Source organism: Artemia franciscana, chromosome 3 (genome assembly GCF_032884065.1).
Source record: "Artemia franciscana chromosome 3, ASM3288406v1, whole genome shotgun sequence".
Classification (NCBI taxonomy): Eukaryota; Metazoa; Arthropoda; class Branchiopoda; order Anostraca; family Artemiidae; genus Artemia; species Artemia franciscana.
The window spans coordinates 50,412,614-50,435,388 of NC_088865.1; the positions used below are offsets into that span (position 1 = coordinate 50,412,614).

At 34.3% G+C, this 22,775-nt stretch overlaps 1 protein-coding gene across 1 annotated transcript in view; it reads right to left on the bottom strand.

Annotated features, from left to right (window-relative positions):
* Positions 1–12,567: 12,567 nt before the first annotated feature.
* The window catches only part of LOC136025375 (uncharacterized), a 145,138-nt gene continuing 134,930 nt past the window's right edge, over positions 12,568–22,775 (bottom strand). The window contains exons 10-11 of the mRNA XM_065701352.1: positions 15,671–15,907; positions 12,568–12,878 (exon numbers count right to left, since the gene is read on the bottom strand). Coding sequence (XP_065557424.1) covers positions 12,655–12,878; positions 15,671–15,907 — 461 coding nt within the window. The 3' untranslated portion in view covers positions 12,568–12,654. The remainder of the gene's footprint in view (positions 12,879–15,670; positions 15,908–22,775) is intronic.

Below are 22,775 nucleotides of genomic sequence, written 5' to 3' on the forward strand. Positions count from 1 at the left end.
GGAGAGGAAAGGGATTTCCCCCTCCCTATCCACACCTCCACCTCGAGGTCAGAGAGACTTCAGAGTGGGCTAATTAGATCAGAAATTGAGTGTTCTAGTCATTTTTCTTGAAGTCCAAAGGGATTGGAGACCAGCCAGCTACGTGGGGATCATATTTTTCGGGGAGGGGGGTATTTTCCATGTTTTTCCGGGGGATATTTTCCATGGGGAGCTGTTTTCCGCCAGGTGTTTTAGAGGGGCTATTCTCCGGGGGGGGGTAAAAGCCGGAAAGGGCAAGGAGAGTTAAAAAAGGACCGCTAATATCTTGAGATACGTCAAACGAGGCATGCTCAATGCGGATAAAAACCAGAACAGAGCATAAACGTCTAAAAATAAGAAAAAAGGAATTGCAACTAATCAAGTGAAGAAGAAAAGGGTGAAGATGACGTCAGAATCGTGCGTCAATAAAACTAAAAGTAATTAAAATCTATACTGCATTAGGCTGGACTCTGTATACCTCGATGGGGTTGGAGTAGCTTAAATACATTTGGTTTGCTTTGTTGTGCGGGAGGGGGGTAAATTTTTTTCTGATTTTCTCTTTTTAATATTGTCTCTAGTTTTCTTATCTCTTCTTGCACTGTTTTTGTTGTTCCATTCTTCCAGTTTCGAATTTCTTTCGTTTTTATTCTTTTGTTGTACTAATATGAATGTATAAATAAATCTTAAGACGAGTTCAGCTAAAATTTAATATGCAAATAAAGCTTAAAACGAACAAAAATATTTCACTATTGTAGCATTAATGAAGCCCAAAACGAACAGAAACTAAATAAACAATCATAGCAAATAAAGATACAACATGTACTAACATAAATGAATAAATAAACCTTAAAATGAATAAAGCATTAATTAAATATACGAATTAAGATTGAAACGAACAAAAATCTATTCAAAAAAGAGGGTACTGCCTCCTTCCCTAACTGTAAAAGTCTAAAACCTACTGCGTCATTGGCGCTTTACTGAGAATGGCACTTTATTACAAACAATTTCTTACGTATTTATTACAACTTTAAAAATAAAAATGAAATTAAAATCAAATCAAATTTTTTACTGATTGGGTTGTCAGCAGTTGACATCATTATATATCAAGTATTTAGTTTAACCTTATCTCTTCCCAAGACCGTTATCGACAAATTTAGTTTCACTTCAAACAAGAATGTAGCTACTGCTTCCTTTCTTAACCTTAAAAATCTAAAGCCTACTGTTTCATTGGTGCTGCTTCACTGAAAGCGAATTATGTTACAAATATTCTCTTTTCCAGTTATTTTAGCATTGAACTGAAAATACATATTAAACCATTCAAATTCTACTTATTCAATTTTATTTATTATGAAAAGAATTTTACTTTTTTAATTTCATTTATTCAATTAGAGTGAAAATTTGTAATTCCTTACAGTGTATTAAACGCTAGATGCATATTAAATGCGTTCAGTACCTTGTGGCAATTAAATATTTTTCCTTGTACTATAAAAATATTAGATTCAGATACCTATTGGTAAGGAAATTTTGGCCCACAACCCCACTGCGCGTGTGGGTGTTCCTAGCAGACAACAAGCTGAACGTAATCGATGTCCAGGGGTAGATAAAAATAACAGTGCTTAGAAACTGAGACAGGTTCCACATTTCCAATCGGTTGTTGGATAAAGGTATTTGTTCAGCCTTCTCACCAGCAAGTCTCATTGGACTTGCTACACAAAAAAATTGGACCCAAGCTACTACAAGCTATTCTGGTCACATTGCCTCGGGCATAGGTCATAGTTAGAAATTAATTACTTTAGAAAAAAAGACCAAGAGGGCCGACGTGACAACACCGTTAAAATGCTTCAAAAGCGAGCTATGCAGCTTAGAGGCTTAAGAAATTACTTCTTATTCAATACATTCAAGCATAACAAAGAATTCGGAAAAATTAATTATTATTAAATTTTAACGTTTCGCGCAAACACAAGTGCCAGTGAAAACGCCCCAAAAATAAAACAGCACAAAAGAAAGTCAAATAAAGTATTTTCCTGCAAACTCATAAAAGGCCATTAATCAGATTTCAAGTTACAAATAAGCTCTTTAGCTTCTTAAAACTCTAGATTTGAGACTAATTTTTATTCTTTGAAGGTCTATTTAAAAAATATACATTTAGATCTATTTCAAATATACCTATAATGTATGACAAATTCTTCAACTATTTTAATTTCCTCCCCCTATAGCTAAATCTTAGCCCCCCCCCTATTTTCCAGCTAGTCCTAAGCATCATAAATACCGGCTTATCGATATTTAAAGCTAATCGTTTTTCCATAAAGTACTCTGAAGCCAAGTCTAGAAGCTTTTGAAGATTTTCCTAACTAGAAATAACAGGGGACCAAGAACAGATCCTTGGGGTATTCCAAATTTAACATTACTGACTGAAGAAACATTATCTCCTAGTTGTACCTATTGAGTTCTTTTTTTTTAAACGAGGACAGTAATTAAAGAAATGGTCTTCTAAATCCGCAATTTTCTAATTTGGCAATGAGTATAAAATGGTCACCACAGTCAAAAGCTTTTACATCAAGAAAAACAGAAGCGACCTTCATACCATTATCCAACGCATCGCTCACAAAAGTTGTCAAAAATAAAACAGCATGCTCAGTAGATAAACTCCTCCGAAAATTAAATTGATTTGGATTAAAAAATGACTTACTCTCCAAAAATTCAACCATTCTTTTAACTATTAATTTTTCAAACAATCGGGATACTACTGGTAATAAGGAAATGGGCCTATAATTTCCTAGTACATTTTTATCCCTGCCTTTATAAACAGGAATAACTTTTGCAATTTAAAACAACTTGGAAACACCCCAGTCCTAAAACATTAATGAAATAGATGCACTGCATGACCGGAAGTAACAGGGTAAATATATTTTAAAGTTTTAACTGTTACAAAATCAGAGCCTGAAACTCCAATTTTCATATTTTTCAATGTTTCAGAAAGCTCAGAAGCATTGATTGGCTTCAAATATGCTGAAACATCACTTGCATTCAATAAATATTGTTTTAGGCTAACATCGTGCTCAGAAATAACTATAAGTTGAACCAAATCCTTCCCCACATTAGCAAAATGACGGCAAATTCTATCAGCAACTGTATTATCATTATGTTTACCGTCAAGAAATATACCATCATAATTAGTACTTATGACAAATTTTATAATTTGCCATGTTTTTCTAGAATTACCTTCACAAGATTTAAATTGATTACGATAGTAATCAGCTTTGATTTTACGAAGTAGTGTATTTAACTAGTTACTACAAATCTTATATTATATTTTATCACTTACACTATTACTAGCCGCAAACATTTTGAACAAATACCTTTTTCTAACAATAGCCTTTAAAAGAGCTCGAGTAATTCATGGTTTCTGTGGAGTTTCTCTACGACGAGTTACACTTTTACGAGTACTACAATCAACCAATAAACTATTTATAATTGAATATCGATTTTGAAAATTAGCATTAATACCTAGTTTGTCACTATTTAAAAATCTCGATTTTATTATATTTAAAAATATCGATTTTGAAAATTAGTATTAATACCTAGTTTGTCACTATTTAAAAATCTCGATTTTATTATATTTAAAAATATCGATTTTGAAAATTAGCATTAATACCTAGTTTGTCACTATTTAAAAATCTCGATTTTATTATATTTAAAAATATCGATTTTGAAAATTAGCATTAATACCTAGTTTGTCACAATTTAAAAATCCAAAACTATATTTCTCTAACATTCCTTTATAAAGAATGAGCATATTATTATCAATGATCACTTTTTTACACCTATTTTGTGAATTTGTGTTAAGCCTAGTACCGTTACTAAAAAATTTCTGAACACTTGTCAATATCCCAAAATGGTCAGATACTTCATTTATTATCACACTTGCATTGTGGTAACTGACCTTAGCAAAAACATTATCAATCAACCATGCTGAATTCATAGTGACCATTGCTGGGACTGTAATCGTAGGCTTCATCCTATAACTCAACATAATATTTAAAAACTGGCTAACCTCTGGATTAATTAACAAATTCATTAGATCAATAATGAAATCACCACACACAAATATAGGTAAGTTTCTACTCCTAATCATGTCCAACTGTTTGTTTAGTAACATAAAAAATTCAATAATATTACTCGACGGAGGTCTATGAACAACAACCAAATAAAACACCTTAGATTTCTTGCTAACCGCTAATAACAAACTCTCAAATACCATTTCTCTATTAACCATTAAATCATCTCTTTCTATAGCTAGCAAGTCCTTTCTAGTGTAAGAACCCAGTCCACCATTCTGACGAGTTTCCCTATTCTTAAGACACAATCGATAACTACCTATTTCAAATAAACTAGAATTTTGATTCTATATCCAAGTTTCAGGTAGAGCTAATATTTGAATTCCAGAAAACATACATAGTTCATTTAAATATCTTACACTGCCTTACAGTCCCCGACATTTCAAATAGAAAACTGTAAGAGAGTCAATAGGCATCGATTCAGAAATATCAACTGGGCTAATATAGTGTACTGCTTTTTTTTACTTTCCTCTACAACAGAATCATCAATCCCTCTGCTTTCATCCACTAACTCCAAATGAACCAAATTAAGTGGACTATTCTCAAGTGAACGCAATGTATCAAAATCTACAACCATATTCAAAATCACTTAAATGGTACTGGTCAAGTGAAAAAATATCATCATAACCAGCCAATATTATTCTACTCAGTGAATCCCGGGACGAATGAAATTTAAAACATCCTTTTGTAACTTCTTTCAAAAAACGGAAATAAAAAAAAAAAATATTTGCATGGACATACTAGATGCCTTTGATTGGGGACTAATCCATTGAATGTAGGCACTGACTTGGATAATAATCTGATACTTTGTTTCCGGTAAAATCGTTTAGTATCTTTTTATAAGAATATGGGGAAAAGAAAAAAGCAGAAAAGAAATGAAAATGCATCAAGTGATGATGGCCCATCAAACCCCTCAATGTTTGATGTTTTGGATGCATCAAGTGTTTAAATTCAGTGTTTTCAAAAGTTAATGATGAGTTATCTTTAAAATCTTTGGCTGATAATTTCACTCAGATGTTAGAAATTGTAAAAGATTATAAGAAGGTTTTGGAGTCAATTGACGGTAGATTAAAAACTTTGGAATGCCGTATTTCAACAGTGCAATCTGTACATACAAATTTAAACAAAAAAGTTAATCGCGTTGATGCTGAAGTTACTGGCGTGAAAAGCGAAGTTGATGAACTCAACTAACATCTCGTGTTGTCTCAGAAGAAACTTGTTTCTTCAGAGATTCTACCTCTAATTTATTTAACCGCCTAATTTCCCTAGAACATAGATCTAATGACAGCAACCTAATTGTGTGGAATGTTCCGTGTGGAAGCCAAAATAAAGCTAAGGTCATTTTTGAAAAAATTTGTGAGGACGGTCTGCAGATGTCTTAAATAGCGAAATTCTCCATTATGATGGTAAAGAAGGAGAAAAAAATCTTTAGGGTGAATGTTCAATCATCTGATGCTAAGGTGGATATATTAAAAAGAGGTAAAAGGGTGAAAGGCAAGTCAGTAGCTAATCACATTAACATTCATTTTATTGATGATGCATCTATTTCTATTCGTGTTGCTAGAAAAAACTTATTTGCAATGAAAGATGAATTGACTACACTGGGTATATCGTCTTGGGTTCTGAATTCCGTTCCGCCAGTTATTTGTATCGAAATAGCAAATGCAGTGAAGGCTGTTTATCAATGTGTCAATTAATTCCCGAAATAAGCCAACCAATGTGTTTAGGCAGTGTTCCACAATGAAATTATAATTATGTAGTATGTCCATGCAAATATGTTTTTTTTTTCTCCCTTTGCTTATATTTTTTCTTTTAAGTGTATGTTTGTGTATGTTGTTTTTGTTATCAAAATTAATTTATTTCAAAAGAAATGGACATAGTTTTAATTTTCTCCTTCCCCCCCTTAGTGTTAGTGTGTGATGTATTTATGTGTGTGTGTATTGTGTAGGTACCCGGTAAATAAATATTGAGAATTATACTAGTTTGCAAGTCATTCCTTCCTTGGCCGATATTGCTGAGGAAAAGCATAGCTTGTATTTTTTTTCTGTTTGTATATTTTCTTAATCTATTTTCTTTTAATTCACTTATTGCATGTGTTAAGAATAGTTATTTCAGTCGTAATATTGTTAGTTATATTTATTTCCGTTTTTCGAAGGAAGTTACAAAAGGCTGTTTTAAATTTGATTCGTCCTGGGATTCGCTGAGTAGAATAATATTGGCTAGTTATGATGATATTTTTTCACTTGACCAGTACCAATTAAGTGATTTTGAATATGGTTGTAGATTTTTATAGATTGCATTCACTTAAGGATAGTCCACTTAATTTGGTTCATTTGGAGTTAGTAGATGAAAGAAGAGGGATTGATGATTTTGTTGTAGAGGAAAGTAAAAAAAAGCAGTATGCTATATTAGCCCAGTTGATATTTCTGAATCGATGCCTATTGACTCTCTTACAGTTTTCCATTTGAATTGTCGGGGACTGTAAGGCAGTGTAAGATATTTAAATGAACTATAGAGTTTCTGGAACTCAAATATTAGCTCTAACTGAAACTTGGTTACAAAATCAAAATTCTAGTTTATTTGAAATATGTAATTATCGATTGTGTCTTAAGAATAGGGAGACTCGTCAGCATGGTGAACTGGGTGCTTACATTAGAAAAGACTTGCTAGTTATAGAAAGATACGATTTAAGGGTTAATAGAGAAATGGTATTTGAGAGTTTGTTATTAGCGGCTAGCAAGAAATCTAAGGTGTTTTATTTGGTTGTTGTTCACAGACTTCCGTCGAGTAATATTAATAGAGAAATAATAGAGAAATGGTATTTGAGAGTTTGTTATTAGCGGCTAGCAAGAAATCTAAGGTGTTTTATTTGGTTGTTGTTCACAGACTTCCGTCGAGTAATATTAATAGAGAAATAATAGAGAAATGGTATTTGAGAGTTTGTTATTAGCGGCTAGCAAGAAATCTAAGGTGTTTTATTTGGTTGTTGTTCATAGACCTCCGTCGAGTAATATTAAAGAATTTTTTATGTTACTAAACAAACAGTTGGACATGATTATGAGTAGAAACTTACCTATATTTGTGTGTGGTGATTTCATTATTGATCTAATGAATTTGTTCATTAATCCAGAGGTTAGCCAGTTTTTAAATATTATGTTGAGTTATAGGATGAAGCCTACGATTACAGTCCCAACAATGGTCACTATGAATTCAGCATTGTTGATTGATAATGTTTTTGCTAATGTAAGTTACCATAATGCAAGTGTGATAATAAATGAAGTATCTGACCATTTTGGGATATTTACAAGTGTTCAGAAATTTTTTAGTAACGGTACTAGGCTTAACACAAATACACAAAATAGGTGTAAAAAAGTGATAATTGATAATAATATGCTCATTCTTTATAAATGAATGTTAGAGAAATGTAGTTTGGGATTTTTAAATAGTGACAAACTAGATATTAATGCTAATTTTCAAAATTGATATTCAATTATAAGTAGTTTATTGGTTGATTGTAGTACTCGTAAAAGTGTAACTCGTCGTAGAGAAACTCCACAGAAACCATGAATTACTCAAGCTCTTTAAAAGGCTATTATTAGAAAAAGGTATTTATTTATTTATTTATTTATTAATACCAAATACGGTAAGCTTTCAAGCTTACCGTATTTGTTCAAAATGTGTGCGGCTAGTAATAGTGCAAGTTATAAAACAGAATATAAGATTTATAGTAACTAGTTAAATACACTACTTCGTAAAACCAAAGATGATTACTATCGTTAATCAATTTAATTCTTGTAAAGGTAACCCTAGAAAAACATGGCAAATTATAAAATCCGTCATAAATACGAATTATGATGGTATATTTCCTGACGGTATACATAATGATAATACAGTTGCTGATAGAATTTGCCGTCATTTTCCTAATGTTGGGAAGAATTTGGTTCAACGTTTAGTTATTTCTGAGCATGATGTTAGTCTAAAAAAATATTTATTCTATACAAGTGTTGTTTCAGCATATTTGAAGCCAATCAATGCTTCTGAGCTTTCTGAAACATTGAAAAATATGAAAATTGGAGCTTCAGGCTCTGATTTTGTAACAGTTAAAACTTTAAAGTATATTTACGCTGTTACTTCCGGTCATTTAGTGTATCTATTTCATGAATGTTTTAGGACTGGGGTGTTTCCAAGTTGTTTTAAATTGCAAAAGTCTTTCCTGTTCTTAAAGGCAGGGATAAAAATGTACTGGGAAATTATAGGCCCATTTCCTTATTACCAGTAGTATCCACATTATTTGAGAAATTAATAGTTAAAAGAATGGTTGAATTTTCGGAGAGTAAGCTATTTTTTAATCCAAATCAATTTGGTTTTCGGAGGGGTTTATCTACTGAGCGTGCTGTTTTATTTTTGACAACTTTTGTGAGTGATGCGTTGGATAATGGTATGAAAGTCGCTTCTGTTTTTCTTGATGTAAAAGCTTTTGACTGCGTTGACCATTTTATACTCATTGCCAAATTAAAAAATTGTGGATTTAGAGAACCATTTCCTCAATTACTGTCCTCGTTTTAAAAAGAAAGAACTCAATAGGTACAACTAGAAGATAATGTTTCTTCAGTCAGTAATGTTCAATTTGGAATACCCCAAGGATCTGTTCTTGGTCCCTTGTTATTTCTAGTTAGGAAAATCTTCAAAAGCTCCTAAACTTGGCTTCATAGTACTTTAAAGAAAAACGATTAACTTTAAATATAGATAAGTCGGTATTTATGATGTTTAGGACTAGCGGGAAAATAGGGGTGGGGGGCTAAGATTTAGCTATAGGGAAAGGCAATTATAAAAGTTGAAGAATTTAATTATTTAAGAATTAAGTTAATGGCTAATGGAAAATGGAAGAGGCATATAGAGGATGTGGTAATTAAAGGGATTAGGGTAATGGGTATGTTCCTCAGAAGTAGTATTAAAGAATTAGGCCTAACTGATATTAAGCTGCAGAAGAGAATTCAGGGATTCAGAGAATTTTAGGGAAAGTTAATTTAAATAGTATATTATGGATAAGAATTATGTGTATGTGGGGGGGGGATAATTGAATGGGGTTGGAAAGGATTCAGCTTAAGTATTTTAAGAGACTGTTAGGTTTAAATGATAGTTTTAATAGTCTAGTATTAAGTGGAGATTTAGGCCTTGACACTTTTAGGAATAAGAGCTAGTAAAATGGTTAAGTTTTGAGAAAGGATAACATCATTGTCTTAGGATAGACTATTTAAAGTAAAATTATAGAAAAGATTCATGGCCAAATCAAATAAGAAAAATTTGAATAGTTGTGGGAAGTCCCTGTTGTAGTTGTAGGAGACCCAGCTATGGCAGGCAAGTCAGACCGCAGCAGTGCCTCTAGGTGTGTACGTTGAGGTCAAGGAGGTATGGAGAGAGGGATATTATTTTAAAGTGGGACTTTAGGGGGAGGATTTAAGTTGGGTCATTTCAAAAAGAGGTAATTTTATGTCTTTTGGTGAAGGAAACAAGTATTTGGGGAGGTTTAAGTCACAGAGAAACCTGTATTTTTGTCCAATGTGCAGAGAAAATTAAAATTCAGAGTAATTAATGTGGAATTGTAAGGAGTTCAAGGATTTGAGAGTAGAAACTTTTGGGATTGGGGTAAATGGAAAGGATTGGATATTCAGAATTTTAAAAAGTAAGTGTAAAGTGGATATTAAGAATATCGGGATGTACGTGCATGTAGCCATGCAGCACAGGTAGAGAGAGAGAGATTTTTGGAGGGTAGACGATAGGCGGGACAAGAAAAGAACGTTGAATGTTATTTTATATGGTGTGCTTGAAGCATTTCGTTTTTCTTTTTTATATCCATGATCCATGTTGCTTTAAAACATTTAAAATATATTGATCATGTGTCTGACATTTTGCGTAATTATGTGAGTTTTATATACCCTGTTATGTGAGTTAGCATCTTGTAGTATTATTTTGTATTATTTGTTGTTTTTTTCCATGGCCCCTAAGTGGCTTTTGCTGCAATAAATATCTTTCTATCTATCTATTTATCTATATGTGAAAATGGGGTATTTAACAGAACAGTTTGAATTATTGAATACAGCTGATCGTATTTATTTTTCTTCTGCGATTAAATTTTTGATTTTATTCTCTCTACAATATAGCAAAGGAAAATATACGCCACTTTTTTCACCATTAAGTAGCAATAATAAAATATTTAGACTGCTTAAAATGGATGTAATTGGAAATTTAGATCGCTTTCTCAAAAATCGCAGATTATGTTGAACCATAACACCCCAATTTGCAATTCACATGTAATATCGTAGTCTTCAAATTTTCTGGCTGGTAAGGATCTTTTCATGCAATTATAAGAAGAGCAGCTGTTCGGTAGAAAAGCCTTTTACATTATTGAAGCTATTATAAAGAGTTTAACATAGCGTACCTGTTTATACCTTTTTTTAACAATCTTCTTCGATTAGCAAAATAGTGCATTGAAATTGTAGGCGGGGAGTACAAGTGTATATTTTTCAAGAAAACTAGGTTATTCTTTTATTGAGAGAACCATGTAATAGCAGGAGGGAGGGGTCTTCTAGGTGTTCATCTAACAAAAAGAATTGTAGTATAGTCGAATTCGGATATTCACACATTCTTTTGGTGGTGGGAGCAGGTGTATGGAAAGAAAGGCTTACCTGTTTGTATCTCTGAAATATATCCGTTTTAAAAGTTGATATGTTTACGTTTAAAATTTAAAAGAAGACCGATTGGTGACCCAGTTCAGGTAACCGTTTTCATAGCCCCTCAAAGACAATAGAAAATAACTCGGTTCCCGTCAGAAGAATGATGGATGACATTTCTATTTTCCTGGAAATTGCAGGATACTAGGAAGCCTTTGTTCATGGGAAAATCAATACTCTCTCTAGCGATTCTCCACATAAGAAATGGTGGTGAAAACCACAATTTTGCTAATACAAAATGGTGGAAAAGCATGCAAATATCGGGATGATATAAGGATCGTGTCCCTAATTGAGGGAGGGCCCCTGAAGGTTTTCAAAAGGAAATATTGATTGGGCCAGACCCCCTGAATGTTTTTTTAAGGAATCAGAGCCTATTACTGAACATTCTTATAAAACCCGATTTGGTTGGCCCTCTGAAGGTTTTTAAACTCTTGGTTCAACTTGCCTAGGACCATAGGTGGGCGTTCCTGGTTTACCTCTCATTCCAGGTAATCTAATGGTCCTATGTCAATTTTAAATTCTTGGTCTACCTGCCTGAGACTCTAGGTGGGCGTGCCTTGCAAAAAGATAACAAAAAAAGTATTGGTCCAATAAGAGAAGAATACTCATTTCCACTGTTTACCCGTGCATTTTAACCAAACACTTGGAAAACTATAGGCTCTACGTCTGTCTTATCTCTATAACTATCTACCTTAGTTCTTCTAAGTCCTAGGAATGACGCATGGGCGGATCATAGATAGACTTATCTATTAACAAATGAAATGACATCATTTTTATACAATCCTTATAAGGGGGTTAATGCCAGATTTTCCTATCACTCAATCGGACTATCTGTCTTGACTTTTTCTACAATTAGCCATGTTTTGATGCCCACAACTATTCGATTTTAATTCAAAAGTTCTATTCATAGTTTTAGGACTATCTTAGTTCTATAACTATCTATCTTAGTTCTTCTACCCTAGGAATGACGCATGGACGCATATTAGATAGACTTATCTATTAACAAATGAACTAACATCATTTTTATACAATCCTAATAAGGAAGTTAATGCCAGATTTGCCTCTCACTCAATTCGACTATCTGTGCTGGCTTTCTCTACAATTAGCCATCGCTAGATGCCAACAACAATTCGATTTTAATTCAACATCATTTTTAATTTTGAATTAAAATCGAATAATTATGGGCATCAAGCGATAGCTAATGGTTGACAAAGCCAAGATAGATAGTCCGATTGAGTAAGCTTGATTTAATCGGGCAAAAAAATTGGTAGAAAAAAAAGGAAAGATCTAGACAGCGATAATTGAAAGAAGATGAGGGATTGTAAGACAAAGAGAAACACTAGCTGTTGCATCTAGTTCCTCCACAGATAACTTAAAAGTCTAGGAGATTCAGGCAAACAAAAACAGTTCTTGCTGCACTGTGTGCAGGAGCATAAAAATTGTATCGGACTGTAATAAAAACTACTCTATATATATATGTATGTGCAAAATATTCCCTATGAACCACTGCTTGTTGCATACATCTAACTATGGGAGGAGGGGGATTTTATTATCCTAAAATGAAATCAAACGACCAGCTTTGAGGATCCTTGACACTTTCTCCCAAAAACATAGGTTTTTGAAAATCTGAAAGCTTGGATGGATGTCATTGTTTGTTATGTTTTTCACTGTTATTTCCTTATAAAAGTAAGAATCAACTATCAAGTAGAAAAAATAATTATTTTCATTTCAAAACAAATAAATATGCCAATAAATAAAATACAGGGACTAGTCTACACGAGGTGGAATTAACCTCTCCTTAAGGATCGGAGAATGAAGTCTCGGTTTTCTAAGATATCATCAAGTGTGAATGGTAATGTTGAAAACCTTCTCCCAATTATATTCTTCTTCTTCTTTTTTCGAAAACCACCTAAAGGTCGGAGCAAAGCATAAAGAACGTAGACAGGTGACAGTATAAATGCTCGAACCAAATAGATCAGGATCTCCAGAATTCTTGTGGGCCAAGTCACACCTATAAAATTGAATCCATGTACACTCTTAGAAATCTTTTAAATTCTTTAAAAGGAAAACACTTGAGGAGAGCTTTAACATTTTGGCTAAGATAGTGGACGATATTTATATGGTCGACCACTTTTTCTATGGTATTATTTCCACATTAATTTTTTTAATTTCCTTAGATGAATTATTCTAAGAATTAAACTCTATCCTCCTTCCATTTTCTCTTTCTCTCTCCATCTCTTTTTTTAGTTGAGTATCGAAGCTCACCATAACTGGGTTGACAAAATTCCCAGCGCCTTACCCTCTTCTCCATGTAAGGTTTGATAATAGCTGATTTTCTAAAATTGCTGTTTTTATTAAAATTTTGCAATTTAAAATATGTTTTATTTTTTTAAATGATATTGGCTAATTTTAAAAGAAAGAACTGAAACTAAAGAACTAAATAACTAAAGGATATCTAATCTGCACCATTTTACAACCTCTGAACCAATGATGACAAAGAGTGTAGAGTCATGCCATAAATTTAAGGTGGTCAATTAACTAAAAAATTTGAAATACAACAAAATATGTCATAAGACTTATTATGTCCCTTGCTGCTTCAAACTTCTAGTAAGACAATCCCAGCTCATTGAAGTGACCAATTCTTAAATGAAAAAAGTTATTGGTGAACTATGTTCGAAAGGTGAGAATGTTATAACTGGTTGGAATTTCCATTTCACAGAGATTTTATCCAAAAGTTTTAGGATCTCTTTGACCTTTCATTTTTTGCGCAAATGAACGATTTAAGGATATGCTGTATTCTTGGCCCAAGGGTTAATAGATAAGCTTTAGGGAAAAGTGAGCATATCGGGAAGTTTTGAATTGAATTTGGAGAGCGAAATCTGTCTTTTATAATTGGCAGATTTGAACCCCGACGCTTTCCCTCTATCAATCTAAAATTAAAAATAAGAGGGCTTATCAAATATAATTGATTGTTGAAGAATTTTGGAAGAGGGCTCCTTTGAACATAAAATTCAAGCTGTAGAACTCTGTCTATGGTTTGGGATGTTTGGAGGACACCAAAGCCACTCCCTTAAAATTTTGGTCTATGGTTCTATCATCATAAGAAAACAACGGTGATGTAACAGAAATTTCAAATACTTTTTCACGATGCCTTTAGAATAAGAGAGTTTATTTCTTTGGTAAATAGAATCCTTAAATCAAACACTTGCAATCACGAAATGGCAATACTTTTTACGCTCTAAGTTGGTTTTTGCGAAGCACCAACTTGTGTGGTCTAAGTGCACAGACTTGAAGGGCTGACTTATTTTCATTTACTAAGTAGTTTCTGTTTGTTTTATGTGCCAATTTTGTTCTCAATTTTCATTTGAAAACAAAAATGTTTTTATAATTGAGTATCTGATAAGTTGGACCACACATCTTATTGAGCAGTTTTCTATAAGAAATAATCTCAAAAGTCAATATTCAATGTTTCTTTGTAGCATTGTATTTAAAAATAGTAACGCAAAGCTAATTTATAAAAAAAATTCTTGAGATTGTCATTTTGGCATTTACTGCATCGGGAGAGCTTAATATTACGATCTTCACTCAAGTTTGACAGCAAAACTACAAACGAATAGATAACTACTTTTATATATTTTGAGGTTCAATAACAACTATTATATAACGGGTGTGCATATGTAGATGCCACCCATAAACATATTTTTATAATTCGCATAAATTTCCCTTCTTTTTCTTTAACTATGATAGAGGATAATCAGAAGCAGGCTACAAAATATAACTCCCTTTGTTGATCAAAGTGTAAGACCAACGCAAACTTTAAACTCTTAACTAACTCACTTGAAGGTTTACTTACATGGACTAACTGTAAAAGATATATACAAAAGAAAAGTTAAGTCACCTCTCTCGCGGCCCAGTGAGGATACCAAGCAACAAAAAGACGGACAATCTAAAACTTAATTTAACAGCATCCAGAGATTAAAATCTATGAAGAAAGAATAAATCGGCTAGTATGATGACTCATTAATCATTATGTGGTCATATATATTGGTCACGTGGCTCTTGGTCGTATTTGATCTTGGAAAATTTATAAATTTAAACTTGGAGTGAAAGTAGTTTGTACATATATGAGGACCACGACCTAAATCTGACAAATTGGGCTACAAGCCCAACAAGAACTATTGTTGAATTCATCAAGTTTTATGTACTTAATCCTTCTGACTGGCCATGAGATGGTCGTTTTATCATTATATGCACGTAAATTATACTTTACGTACACACGACATCATCATAGCTCCACAAAAAGTGTTAGTCATTTATCACGTCTATTTCGGTTTTTTTGAAGTGTAGAATATAAAAAATCTCGAAGGTCACTTGATGACTAATGGTAAATGGTCTCTAGCTTATATCGGCAAATTATCGAAATGTAAAACTCTATGCCGTCTGTGACTTCTGTCCCAAGTGTTTTCTCTTTAAATTACTGAATGTGTTGTAATTTTCATTTAAATTAAGTATTAAAAATATTTCATAGCTTTTAAACAAGAACAATGCATATTAAGCATAAATTGTGAGATTTACTTGATCAACAGACATAAAAATAAAAATAAAATTCTAAATGTAGATTGATTGCATATATGAGATGAGGTTTCATTATATTCACGGTAAGAATGACAATTATTATATTCACAATCTTGTGAAAATGCCAAGCTTGTCCTCTCATCCTCCTTTGACTGGACAACCAAATGATGACAATGTCCAACCAATTATATCTGTAAGAAGTAAAAATTATATATTAATTTCAATTACCTATGCTGGTTGCAGTGGCCTCTTGATCCTCATTTGGTGCTAAGATGGTGAGTCCACTCTCAACGATAGGCATCTCGTCAGGACCTGGGGCTAGTATAGTCAGTTCATATAAATTGTCATTTGTTTCAGATGGTGATGGAGCTAAGTACACTAGAGAACCCGGAAATTCATTTGATTCAGAACCACTGCTGCTACTGCTTGGCCTGTTACTTGAAGAGCCACTTGTTGATGACAGTGCTAGAAAACCAGGAATATTGTATTTAGGAGAGTTAGTTATTACTGTTTTGTCTCTTTAATTCCAAGTTTTTAGGTTGTGTATGTCTTTTGTCTTCCCCTAAACCTTTCTCTACCATCCATTCTCTTTATCTCTCTCTCTCTCTCTCTCTCTCTCTCTCTCTCTCTCTCTCTCTCTCTCTCTCTCTCTCTCTCTTCTCTCTCTCTCTCTCTCCCCTCTCTCTCTCTCTCTCTCTCTCTCTCTCTCCTCTCTCTCTCTCTCTCTCTCTCTCTCTCTCTTTCTCTCTCTTTCTTTCTCTCTCTCCCTGTCTCTCTCGTCTCCCATGCTTCCTTTCTGTCTCTACTTTCTTAACCCTTAATATATCTCAATTACTTACTTTACTCTTATTGCTTAATGCTCATGCCAGCGTGGCTTTGAGAGCATCGTCAGCCTTCTCCCGTGGGTGGTCAATAGTAAGGGCCTCCGTATTATGAAAAAAATTCTAGCTTGATCCAGGCAAATCAACGAGACTATCACTTCATAGGATCTCCGGTCTTTCTTTTGCACCTTTCCAGCCACTAATGATTGGCTCGAAGTCGTAAAGAGCCCGAGCTGAGGTGAGGCAATTGCAAAAGATGTCCAAGCCAACGAAGCGTCCTCTCGGCAACCAGGTGTGAAAAAGGTGACTAAAAAGTCATACTTCGTAAGCGCTTATTGCTGAATGTTTTTCCATCGTATTCCCTCCATTTTCCTTAACATCATGGAATAAAGGCTGTTGAGATAGCGCAGGACAGCTGTAGTTGCAGGCCAAGTTTCAGCTTATTATTGCAAGATGGAATCGACCGACCCTCTAAGAATTTTCCTCTTGGATGCTCGTTGGGCTTCTTTCTAACATGACTCAGTCTACCGAAGATGGAAGAGGCCTCGGTCACACGGGCAGCAAATTCATGTCGATGCAGCCATTCAATGATAAGATAGAACCCTGATAAGTGAAGTGGTTAACCCCTTTGTGGCTACCAAGTAATTGCTGTTAGACCTTGGCTACACTACCATGACTTTTGTTTTTATCCAGTTAATGGACAGTTCCGTCTTGGCAGCTTCACCCGGAAGTGTGTTTAGAGCCATGAGCAGCTATGACGTGGAGCTGGTGACTAGCACTATGTCATCAGACAAGCCACAATCAGTGACAACTATATCTCCATACTTGATTTCAAAGCTCAACTTCCGAATTGTTCAAGTCACAATATGATCAGTAATACGGTTAAATAGCTCAGGAGCAACTGAAAAACTGAACAACCTTGCCCTGCTAATATTCTTACTTGAAAGAACACACCACATCTACCATTCACATGCACACAGCTCCTGGTTTCTTGATGTATGGCCCTGAGTAGGCGGATATCTTTTCACGGGAGGCATATATTAGACAGAATATTCCATAAAGAATATCGATTAACTGAGTCGAGTGTTGCCTTGAAATAGACATAATCAATGAAAGACTGCTGATAGAACTTGTTAGCCTTCTCTGCAATTTGTATTATAGAGAATATGGAGGGTGTGCAAAACATTACAGCAAACAAAACCATAGGAAAGAGCTCGTTTGGTACCGATAGAAACGCTATCCCTCCATATTTCTTGCACTACCTCCTAGAGCCTTTTCTCTTCCATGGTGGTAGGATTGCTTCTGTACGCCATCTTTCTGGATGATCTCCGATTAATGTATTGCATTGAGTAGCATTTGAAGCAATAGCAGGATAGTGTCACCACCGTCTTAAGCAGTTCTGTTGAGATTCCACATATGCCAGGGGCTTGTCGGTTTTTCAATTTCATCGCAGCATTTTTAATTCTAACACTGTGAACGGATAAATGTCAACATTACTAAAGTTATTATAGATCACAGGTTGGGGGACGGCAGGAGTCATTCTACTCCTGCCTAAGTGTTCATTCTACCTTGAAAGGTTGGACACTATGTCTTCAAGAAGCACCCCCATCCACAGATAGTACGTTCTCTATTGATTGATCACACTAGCCCAAGAGGTCATGAAAGCGTGTATACACTGCTCTAATGTGTTTTCTTGGGGCAGCCTCTTGTAGCTCATCAGCTTTGGCGTCGACGAAATATCTGCCTATGTATATGTATATGCATATGTATCCGCTCTATGTATCAGCCTATTATTGATGTCATTGAGATGTCGATATGTCTTCATAGCCCCCATTTTCTATGGAGTTTAATATCGTCCACAGGCCCCTGTGACAGGCAAGGCTTTTTTACCTTAATTTTCAAGCAAAGGGTTGTTCTAGCTGCGTCGGTGACTCCGATTTTAAACGAGTTGGATATTGAAACATGGCTTCAATATCCGCTAGCTGGGAAAGACTTTCAAAACAATTTTTAATCTTCTCTTTGATCGCCAGAGTATCAAGACTATGGAAGCTTAACATTGCAATGCGGTTGTAGACATTCTGGAATTTCAGTTTAAAAGAAACTACATCAGGTATTATTTCGTGGTATCAGCGCCATGAAACGAGTGGTAATTAAAACTGATGACCTTCATCGCCGAGAGATGATAATATAATCATTTTCTTTATGACGCCGTCGTTACTATACCTAGTATACTTATGAATTAAAGGTCTTTCGAAAACAGTGTTGGTGATAACAAGCTGATGGGCACTGCAGAACCGAAGCAAATGACTTTCATTGCCCTTAGTTACGTCCGGGGTAACATTACCCATGATGGCTTTCCATATGTCTGTGGGATCAGTAACGGTAGCGTTGAAATATCCAAGAAGAATACTGTATGAACTTATGACATATATACACACCGGAAGTTCTATGACTAGGACGGCAGAACGAAAGAAAAAAATAAAAAGAGAAAATACACACACTCACAAGGAAAATCTTAGGTAGCCATTATGCACTGACTACCGGCAAAAAACAAACTGCAGCAGAATACCAACACATTAAAATATCTAACCAATTATTCAATCTGCCCCAGGGGCATTAACCGTACGAGTAAATTAAGAGCCAAAAAATGAGGGAAAAAACTATATTAAATTATCCAAAGATTGAAAATAATTTTCATTTCTTTTAAAGGCACAAAGTAAGTGATGCTTTTACACTTACTCTTAGTTTTTTCAGGCAGCATGAGTAGGGATCGGGTGTATTAAATATAATGTAACACCAGTAAATTTAATTTACCTATATAAAATAGATAAAAACATCTAAAATATTATTTTGATGTTGAAGAAGCCCCCGCCCTCACTAATTCGGCAGAAAACCCTAGGCAATAATTAGAAAATTTGAAAGCACTTATCATTACACGAAAGGTTTGGACAAAACCCTACCACAGCGTAAAATCATTAAATAAAACCGTACGGACAGCAGATGCACTGGGGCTTAACATAAACAGCATAAACTAGTTTGCACTGAAACTTTTTGTGAGCGACAAATGTGAAGCTGCCCGACGGCCGGATTAGTGTAATCTTAGTAGCATAAATAAAAAAAAAAGTTATGGTCGACTGACAGCCGAAGCCGACCAGTATTATTCAAATTACATAAGCGTTTGACAATGCACACAGTATCAAACAAAAGACAGTAAATTGTAAAAACACCTAGTTTCTCTCTGGTACCATTAATGTTGCAGAACAAAAGCTTAACACTAGTTAACAACATTTTTTTTTGTCTGTTACCTTTGAAGGCTTGGGGGTGGATATATATATATATATATATATATATATATATATATATATATATATATATATATATATATATATATATATATATATATATATATATATATATATATATATATATATATATATATGTTTTTAACTACGTAAAACTTGCAAATATACAACATTCTTCGCTGTCGCATTGTCTGTGCATATAAATAGGTTGTCAGGTTTACCGACTCTTGAACAGGCAACATATAATTGTCCATGGGAGATCCACCAAGATGGTGGGGGCGCTTTGCACCCCCCAAGCCCCCCCCACGCGCTTAAGTCGTTATGCACCATATTAGTAACGCGCCATTGTAGTTGTGTACCACCTGTGAATATAGATAGTTCTGATTCAATCTTTGCATACATATCAACGATGTATTGGTGAAACAATTGACGGCACTTTAAAATATAATTCCCGTCATTGGGACGAATCATTAGTCTATAGGAATAATAATTCATTGCACTGTATTTCTTAATCGTTTGTTTGTTATAGGATGGATCTATCAATTTATTATTAAAGTTACCCTGATAAATTTACCCTTGTACTTTGAAAGTAGGCATAAATTGATCTTGATTTTTGATTTGGGCACCAAACGACGTCATTTGGAAACATGAGTTATATTTTCGGATGTTTGATAAAAAACGCTTAGATTCTGACGCAGTTCCAATAAGCAAAGTCTTCAATGGCTCTGGTGGTGCAGCCAGTTTAGGAAGTTTAACTTTTCCTGAGGCGCAGCACATTTCTATTGTTTCACCAAATATTTACATATATTTTCACAAAGAATTAAAGCATTTCGAAAACTTTAAAACAGAAAACTAAATCAATTTACGTCATCAATTCGATCCAAAAATGACATAGCGTTGCCGGGACCCAGAACACAAGGAACAATGAGAATCTATATATAGAAGCCTGCCGTGTGCCATGCTGGGGCCCACGGGGACTAGTGGTAAAGCCGACGAGACCCAGCACTATCTGTGGTTAGAACACAAGGGACAATGAGAATCCATATATAGAAACCTGCTGCGTGCCATGCTGGGGCCCTGTGGTGAAGCCGCCAGGACCCAGCTAGTATATATATATATATATATATATATATATATATATATATATATATATATATATATATATATATATATACATACATATATATATATATAATATATATATATATATATATATATATATATATATATATATATATATATATATATATATATATATATATATATACTAGCTCCTGGTGTCACCCACCCCCAAAGCCTCCCCGCACGTGTAAGTCGTTACGCGCCATATTAGTTATGCACCATTGTAGTTGTGTCCCTGTGTCCCACCTGTGACTATAGATAGATATACATATGTTTTTAACTACGTAATATACAACATTCTTCGCTCTCCCAATGTCTTTGAATATATTAAATAAAAAAAAATAATTTTTTTTAGCTGAAAGTAAGGAGCAACATTAAAACTTAAAGTGAACAGAAATTAATCCGTATATGAAATGGGTTGTCCCCTCCGCAATCCCTCGCTCTTTACGCTAAAGCTTTTAATTGTTTTAAAAAGTAGAATTGTGGAAAAGAGTCAAACTTTTGCGTAAAGAACGAGGGATTGTGGAGGGGACAACCCATTTCATATACGGAGTAATTTCTGTTCGTTTTAAGTTTTAATGTCGCTCCTTACTTTCAGCTAAAAAAAATAGTTTTTTTTATTTAAGTTCTGAATGTTTTTGAATTAATGCATGTTTGGTTTTTGCTTTCCACACATAAATTATTAAATTGAAATTTGTACATTAATTCTTTTTTGGCTAAATGGCTATCTCTTAGTTTTGATCAGACGATTTTGAGAAATAAGGGGTGGAGAAGGAGGCCTAGTTGCCCTCCAATTTTTCGGTTACTTAAAAAGGCAACTAGAACTTTTAATTTTTAACGAACGTTTTTATTAGTAAAAAATATACGTAACTTAAGAATTAACTTACGTAACAAACTTTCATAACCTTATATTTTTATTATGTATACGAGGGGGTTTGTACCCTCGTTAATACCTCGCTCTTTATACTAAATCGTAAGTTTTGTCCCAATTCTTTAAGAATGACCCCTGAATCAGAAAGGCCGTAGAATAAATAGTTGAAATTACTAAAAATATTTTAGCATAAAGAGCGAGGTGTTTATGTCCTCCTAAATACCTCGCTCTTTATGCTAAAGTATTATTAGAACCCCTCATATTCGTAATAATATCTGTTCGTTTTAAGTTTCAGTGCTACTCCTTCCTTTCATTTGAAAAAACGTTTTCGTGTTTATTTTTCATTGTTTTCTTATAGTAATGCTAGAAAATCCTGCACCCTTTTCATTGAATTTTTCTTCCCCCATGACAGATTCCTCCAAGGAAAGATCCTCCAACATAGCCCCCTATCCTCAGCCCCACCCCCAAACAAAATAAAATCCCCCTGAAAACGTCTGTACACTTCCCAATAACCATTACTATATGTAAACACTGGTCAAAGTTATTAACTTGCAGCCCCTCCCCCAGGGATCGTTGGGGAGTAAGTCATCCCCAAAGACATAGTTCTTATGGTTTTAGACTATGCTGAACAAAATGGCTATCTCAAAATTTTGATCCGTTGACTTTGGGAAAAAAATGAGCGTGGGAGGGGGCCTAGATGCCCTCCAATTTTTTTGGTCACTTAAAAAGGGCACTAGAACTTTTCATTTCCGTTATAATGAGTCCTCTTGCGACATTCTAGGACCACTTGGTCGATACGATGTCCCCTGAAAAAAAAAAAAACAAAAAAAACAAATAAACACGCACCCGTGATTTGTCTTCTGGCAAAAAATACAAAATTCCACATTTTTGTAGATAGGAGCTTGAAACTTCTACAATAGGGTTCTCTGATACACTGAATCCGATGGTGTCATTTTCGCTAAGATTCTACGACTTTTAGAGGGTGTTTTCCCCTATTTTCTTAAATAAGGCAAATTTTCTCAGGCTCGTTACTTTTGATGGGTAAGACTAAACTTGATGAAACTTATATATTTAAAATCAGCATTAAAATGCGATTCTTTTGATGTAGCTATTGATATCAAAATTCAATTTTTTAGAGATTTGGTTACTATTGAGCCGGGTCGCTCCTTACTACAGTTCGTTACCACGAACTGTTTCAAATACATTGTCAGGAATAC